Source organism: Hemiscyllium ocellatum, assembly GCF_020745735.1.
Source record: "Hemiscyllium ocellatum isolate sHemOce1 chromosome 27 unlocalized genomic scaffold, sHemOce1.pat.X.cur. SUPER_27_unloc_20, whole genome shotgun sequence".
NCBI lineage: Eukaryota > Metazoa > Chordata > Chondrichthyes > Orectolobiformes > Hemiscylliidae > Hemiscyllium > Hemiscyllium ocellatum.
Window position 1 is genome coordinate 491,763 of NW_026867488.1, and position 7,768 is coordinate 499,530.

General features: G+C 46.1%; 1 protein-coding gene across 1 annotated transcript; it reads right to left on the reverse strand.

The window, feature by feature from the left end:
* Window positions 1-6,542: 6,542 nt before the first annotated feature.
* LOC132807720 (zinc finger protein 239-like) lies at window positions 6,543-7,438 on the reverse strand. The gene is made up of 2 exons (XM_060821752.1): window positions 7,280-7,438; window positions 6,543-7,238 (listed from the first exon to the last, which is right to left on the reverse strand). The coding sequence occupies exons 1-2, from the start codon at window positions 7,436-7,438 to the stop codon at window positions 6,543-6,545; spliced, it is 855 nt and encodes a 284-aa protein (XP_060677735.1).
* Between the last annotated feature and the right edge of the window lie 330 nt (window positions 7,439-7,768).

Sequence of the window (7,768 nt, forward strand, 5' to 3'; positions counted from 1 at the left end):
ATTACTCGACATTTACCCCTGACTAATGTACCTAACTTTCAATTCTTGAACACTGTGGGGCAATTTAAGCACGGACAATCCAACTTAACCTGCCAATCCCTGGGCAGTGGGTAATTTAGCATAGCCACTCCACCCTAACCTACACATTTGGATTGTGAGAGGAAACCGGAGGAAACCCATATCGACACAGGGAGAATTTGCAAACTCCACACAGACAGTTGCCTGAGACTGAAATCGAACCAGTTTCCCTGGCGCTGTGAGGCATCAGTGCTAATGATTGAGCCACCATGCCACCCCCATCCAGCCAATCGGTGTGTCTCATCATTTTGTCGAGGTCATCCCTCCGCCTCTATCTTTACAGTGAAAATAATTCAGGTTTACCCCATCTCTTCTCATAATGAGACCTCCAGACCAGGCAATGTCCTAGTGAACCTTCTCTATACCCTCTCCCCAGAGCATCCATGTCCATGTTATCCATGTCCTAGTGAACCTTCTCTATACCCTCTCCCCAGAGCATCCATGTCCATGTTATCCATGTCCTAGTGAACCTTCTCTATACCCTCTCCCCAGAGCATCCATGTCCATGTTATCCATGTCCTAGTGACCCTTCTCTATACCCTCTCCCCAGAACATCCATGTCCTAGTGAACCTTCTCTATACACTCTCCCCAGAGCATCCATGTCCATGTTATCCATGTCCTAGTGACCCTTCTCTATACCCTCTCCCCAGAACATCCATGTCCTTCCGCAATATTCTGAATGTGAACGGAATAAATCGCTGTAACATAACTCGCCAACTCTTACACTCAAGGCAAGCGTGCTGTGTGCCTTCTTGATCACGTTACCCACCTGTGTTGCCACTTTTGGAGATCTATATGGCCAGATCTCTCTGTATGCCGGTGCTTCTATGTGGTCTGAAATTTATCGTACAATTCTTGTATTTCCTATGTATCTGTATCCAGCTTTACCTTAATTGTATTCCCCTCTTTATGTCTTTTCCCCTCTTTATCTCTTTTCCCCAATCCTCACCCCCTCCACTCATCAGCATATCATAAGACTATAGGAGCAGAAATGATGCCATTCAGCCCATTGAGTCTGCTCCACCATTCAATCACGGCTGATAAGTTTCTCAACCCCATTCTCCCCGTAACCTTTGATCCTCTTGATACTCAAGAACCTAGTTATTCCCATCTTAAATGTATTCAGTGATCTGGCCTCCACAGCCTTCTGGGACAGTGAATTCCATAGATACACCACTCTCTGCCTGAAGAAGTTCTCCTTATCTCCGTTCTAAAAGGTCTTCCCTCTACTTGAAGGCTGAGCCCTCGGGTCCTAGTTTCTCCTACCAATGGAAACATTTTCCCAACATCCACTCTGTCGAAGCTGTTCAGTATTCTGTAGGTTTCAATTAGTTCCCTTGTCATCTTCTAAACTCCATTGAGTATAGACCCAGAGTCCTCTGATGTTCTTCATATGTTAAGCTTTTCAATCCTGGGACTTTTCTCATCAACCTCCTCTGAACATGTTCCAGGGCCTGTACATCCTTCCTGAGATATAGGGCCCAAAACTGCGTACAATACTCCAATTGTGGCCTGACCGGAACCTTATAGACCCTCAGAAGTACATCCCTGTTTTTATATTCAAGTCCTGTCCAAATAAATGCCATTGTTGCATTTGCCTTCCTCACTACTGACTCAACCTGTAAGTTTACTTTGACAGAATCCTGAGCTAGAAGTCCCAAGTCTCTTTACTCTTCAGATTTCTGAATTTTCTCCTCATAATCCTTCTGTTCCAAGGTAGCAGCAGAGAGTTCCAGACACATCGATTTGTATTCAGGGATATCCAAGGATCTCAAGAACTGCCAGTATCTCAGAAAGAATCGGTATTCCGGGAGGAGGCAGAGAGGAGCGTGGTGTGCACCTGTAAACTCCAGAACTTCCCCCAACTTCATGAGTCAACAATAACTTTTTCTGACCAAGAAACGAAAGGGCCGGCGAGAACTGTGACACTACAGGAACTGAAATTAGGCCATTCAGCCCATTGAGTCTGCTCCACCATTCACTCATTCTGGAGTATCAAGGGGTTCAAAGGTTACAGGGAGAATGGGGTTAAGAAACATATCAGCCATGATTGAATGGCAGAGCAGATTCAATACGATAAATGGACTAATTTCTGCTAGTTAACCATCCCTGGGAAGAAGGAGGCAACACAATAAGTTGTTTCTTGGGACAGGCAAGATAATGTTTAATAATGGTGTGACAAAAGGACAATTAATTCTGCCTGTGGAAGGAAAGCCTTGACATAGAGGGGTTAATTGCAGAGCAGGCTGTTTCAAACAGACAGCTAACCCTCAAGGATAAGAAGGGAAGCTACAGAGCTGAGGTCTCCAGCAATGGGAGGTGATGTTAGAGTCTTAAAAAATAGTCACACCACAGATTTGAAAATGAGGAAATGCCACCAAAATTCAACTCCAGAACGATGCTGCAGCAGTAGTACTTAGAAGAATAATACTGCATCAAACCCCTAGACACTTCCAGAGATGGGCACTGTCAGTGGAAACCCAGTTAAATTCAGCTATCAACTGGGTGATAGCCAAGTTTGGGGGGTAAAGCTGAATGAACTTGAGGGGTTTTATTTGTGGTTGCTAAGTGCAATAAAGTGCAAATCATTGTTTCAGCAGTTGGTTCTCTGTGCAGTTTGAGTCAGGAGCCAAATTAAGGTGATTCACCCACAACCACACCAAGAGGCTGGGATTAATATGGACTCTATTGCATTCAAGAGAATGTCATCAATACTGTTATAAAGCGAAGGCTGAACCGCCCCCACCCCCCCACTCTCCAAGATCTCAAACCAAAACGTCTAAAGAGTGGCACGTTGCCCTTTAATCTGTAAAGTCAGTGTGATAAGTGGTGTAACCTGCTGTAGTGTTAAAAATAAATCTCCGACACTTTAAAATCAACAATCAGCAATTTATTTACCCAACTCTCACAGTGAACAAATGAACAAAGCTACTAACAAACTGAATAAATCCTTCTTAACTACTAAGTATTCTGGAATAAATCCTTCTTAACTACTAAGTATTCTGGAATAAATCAAGATTCTCTGGTATACTGTTCCAATCAATACATGTCCCACTCAGATAACACAAAATAGAATTTAATCGCTCAGATTACAACCAGGTTGTGTGTCTTCCGGAATATTCTGTGCCATCTTCTGTCGGGGATGCCTCCTCCGATTCCTCTGTCAGGAATGCTCTTCTCTGTTTTTCTAAATGATGCTTTCTCTAATACACAGATGACTGAGAGCACGGATTCTTTATGATAGGATTGGTCCTGTTGTCAAAACTTTAGGATTTAAATTTAATAAGTTTTTGGTAGCCAATGGGGTTGATTTAAATTGATTGGTGAAATTGAAAACCTGTTTCTTGTCCTGCTAACTGCATAACCTTTTGATTCAAATGTTTCAGTTCAGCTGCTTTTTGTTGTGATCATGCTGCTCCTTTAAGAAGATTATGTTGTTGGTTTATTTTCAGAAAAGGTTGTAAATGGCACAGCTTCCCATTCGTCTAGGATTAAGGTTTTCACTAATGGTTAACAGATACTGGCTAAGGCAACAATCAGGGAAAAGGGTTTGACTTTTTTTTTCTAAAATACTTCTACAATGAAAGGGCAGTTGTCCCATTCTTTTCCACTGGTTTTGGTTTTAGCAAGCGGTCTGTCTGAAGCTGCTGCAGGAAGAGATGTTTCCTGATTCAACAGATGTTTCTGGCTGACTCTGAAGCTTCCGGGAAAATAGTACCAGCGTATTCAGCCTCTCCCTGTAGCTAAAACCTTGCAGCCCTGGCAACGTCCTTCCAAACCTTTTCTGAACCATTTCAAGTTTCACAATGTCTTAAAAAGACATCAACTTTGCTTGACTAATGTGGGAGAATTTTCTGCATGACGCATTGTGTCTGAAAGAGCCCTCCTGTGTGCTGTGACAGAGCTACAGTGACTTTCAAAAGCCTGACAAATGCTGTTATCAGTCAAAGATTCATTGGGAGAAGCTTTTCAATCACATCTGTAAATGGAGAGAGTGTTTTTAATAATGAGACATGAATAAAGGCTGCATTAATCTTTTGTTCTGAAGATTTACTCATACATCTCAAAACAGAGCAGTCTACAGGAATAAAAGACACTGCTGCCTATTTCCTGACCAGGACCAACTTTGCACAGAAAACATGGACATTTTAAATGAATGGGGTGCCATTCGTTTTAAGATGAGGTGAACTTAAGAGGCACAGCATTGGCTGAGAAATGAGAGATCATTGACACACACACAGCCAAAATCATCACTGCCATTATTATCAAATTAGAATTTAGGCTGGATAGACTGGGATGTTTTTCCAGTGGAGCCGAGGAAGTTGAGAGGCAATATTTTCAAACCATGAGGGGTAGAGTTGGGTTAATGGTAGCTGTCTCTTCCCTAGGGGGAGGATTTCTAGACCAAGGACGCGTTTTTATGGTGAGAGGAGAAAGATGGAAGAAAAGATGTGGGGCAAAATATTTACAAAGTCTAGTTCGCCTGGGGAAACAGCTGCCAGTGGAAGTGGTTGAAGCAAATACATTAACAACATTGAAAAGGTGTTTCAACAAATACATGGATAGGAAAGCTTGAGAAGGATATGGGCCAAGTGCAGGAAATGAGGTTAGTGTTGACAAACATTTTGGTCAGCATGGACCGGTTTGGGCTGAAGGGCCTGTCTCTGTGCTATAGTACTGTATGACTGGCGTCTCTCTGACAGTGTTGAGTTTCCACATGAACCAGGAAAAAGTGAGGACTGCAAATGCTGGAGATCAGAGTTGAGAGTATGGTGCTGGAAAAGCACAGCAGGTCAGGCAGCAACCGAGGAGCAGGAGAATCGATGTTTCAGGCATAAGGACATCCAGATGAATATCTCACTAAATCAGGCTGAATAAAATCTGAGTAAAAAATGAGGTCTGCAGATGCTGGAGATCACAGCTGCAAATGTGTTGCTGGTCAAAGCACAGCAGGCCAGGCAGCATCTCAGGAGATATTGCCTGGCCTGCTGTGCTTTGACCAGCAACACATTTGCAGCTGAATAAAATCTGATCTCATTTGTCAACTCTGATGCAGAGGTGCAGGGGCTGGACAGGTCAGAAGTCACACAACACCAGGTGAGAATCCCAATAGATTGATTTGAATTCAGGAGCTTTCGGAGCACTGTTCCTTCATCAGGTAAAGTGATGAAGGAGCAGCACTGATGAAGGAGCAATGCTCCGAAAGCTTGGGATTTCAAATAAACCTGTTGGACTGTAACCTGGTGTTGTGTGACTTCTGACTTCTTCAACTGCGCATTCATGTTGAACTTGATGGGATACTTTATCCAACTTGGTGTAGTTAAATCATATCGTTTGGAGGGGTTCATTTGAAACCTTTCAGGAGGTGAATTCAACAAGATTGAATTATGCAAAGTTACTCAGTTCTAAACTTACATCAGGACCGGTAGTCATAGAGAGGTACAGCGCAGAAACAGATCCTTCAGTCCAACTCGTCCACGCTGACCAGATATTCTAAATTAATCTAGTCCCATTTCATAGCACTTGGCCCAAATCCCTCTAACCCTTTCTATTCACGTGTCCGACTAAATGTCTTTTAAATTCTGTAATTCTACCAGCCTCCTCCACTTCCTCTGGCAGCTTATTCCATACACGCACCACACTCTGCATTAAACGTTTTCCCTTTCGGTCCCTTTTAAATCTTTCCCCTCTCACTCTAAATCTACGTCCTCTAGTTCTGACAATATCCTGGTAAATCATTTCTGATGGAGATGTCAACGTTTCGGGTAGAACCCTTCTTCAGTCCGGAGGGATAATCCCTGAAATGCTGACTTCTCCACCTCCTGGTGCTGCCTGCCTTGTTGTGCCCAGCCTCCTGCTTGTCTATTTTAGATTCCAGCATCTGCAGTTTTTTATTTTGTCTCTAACAAATGGTGGAGCAGATTCGATGGGTCAAAATATCCTAACTTCTGCTCCAATGGTCTTAAGTTCGTGCGGGTCCTGGGCTCAATGAGCAGCAGTGCCCACTGGAAGAAATGTTCACGGAATCATACAATCACTACAGTGTGGAAACGGGCCCTTCTGCCCAACAAGTTCAGACCGACCCTAATAAGAGTAACTCATCCAGACACATTCTCCTACCCGATCACTCTGCACTTACCCCAAACTAATGCAGCACATCTACACATTCCTGAACACTGTGGGACTATTTAGCTTGGCCAATTCGCCCAAACATGTGCACGTTTGGACTTTGGGAAGACACTGGAACACGCAAAGGAAACCCACGCAGACACTGAGGGGAATTACATGCAAACTCCACACAGACAGTTACCCTGAGGATAGAATCAAATCTGGGTCCCTGGCGCTATGAGGCAGCAGTGCGAACCACTGAGCCACCACCCCCCCTTCCCCCTCCACTCCCCCAGTAGAAAACAAAAAAGCCTACCAACTCTCATTACCCCCACTGTCAGAAAGGGCAGGAGGTTCAGACCTGGGGGTGACCCTCAGCAGCGTTACCGGCAGAATCTGATTGTTGGGAGAATTGGTGCCTCCGCTGGTGCTTGTTCAAACTGCAGGACATTGTGAACCTCTGCCCACACTCAGGGCAGGCAAACGGCCTCTCCCCAGTGTGGACCCGCTGGTGCGTCAGTAGACTGGAGGAGACAGCAAAGCCCTTCCCGCACTCGAGGCAGGTGAACGGCCTCTCCCCAGTGTGGACCCACCGGTGTGTCAGCAGGTGGGATGCCTGAGTAAAGCCCTTCCCGCACTCAGAGCAGCTGAAGGGCCTTTCCCCAGTGTGGACACGCTGGTGCTTCAGCAGGTCAGAAGAGCGTGTGAAGCACTTCCCGCAGACAGAGCAGGTGAACGGCCTCTCGCCAGTGTGGACCCGCCGGTGGGCCAGCAGGTCAGAGGAATCGCTGAAGGCCTTCCCACATTTGGGGCAGGGGAAGGGCTTCTCACCGGTGTGGACCCGCCGATGAATCACGAGGTGGGAGGAGCGAGTGAACACCTTCCCACAATCGGGGCAGCGGAAGGGCCTCTCCCCTGTGTGCAGCCGCTGGTGCCTGATCAGGGCGGAGGAATCGTTGAAGGCCTTCCCACACTTGAGGCAGCTGAAGGGCCTCTCCCCGTGTGCACCCGCAAGTGCCTCAGCCGGGCGGAGGAATCGCTGAAGCTCTTCCTGCACTCAGGGCAGCTGAAGGGCCTCTCCCCTGTGTGCACTCGCCGATGCCTCAGCAGGGCAGAGGAATCACTGAAGGCCTTCCCGCACTCAGGACAGGAGAATGGCTTCTCCCTGGTGTGACTGCGACGATGTGTCTCCAGGGCAGACGGGACACGGAAACCTTTCCCGCAGTCGCCACACTTCCATGGTTTCTCCATGGCCGAAGCTACAGTTGCACACAAACGCGTGTATGTCCCCTCCCAGCCTTGAATTCCTCTTTTCAGGCCAGTTAACTGTTTCAGGCTCCACACTCCGTGCGTTGCTGCAACAGTAGGGTCTCTCTTCCAGTCCCACTGATGCTGAAAACGGACTGAAACAGGAACCAATTGGATCACAGTCGAAAATTGTTGCAGTCCCGATGGATTGAGTGACTCACAAATGCTGGAGAATCAGAGTCGGAAACTGCGGGTCAGGCAGCATCCGAGGAGCAGGAGAGTCAATGGTTCAGGCATAAGCCCTTCATCTGTTGATTTTGAAACTTCATCTTC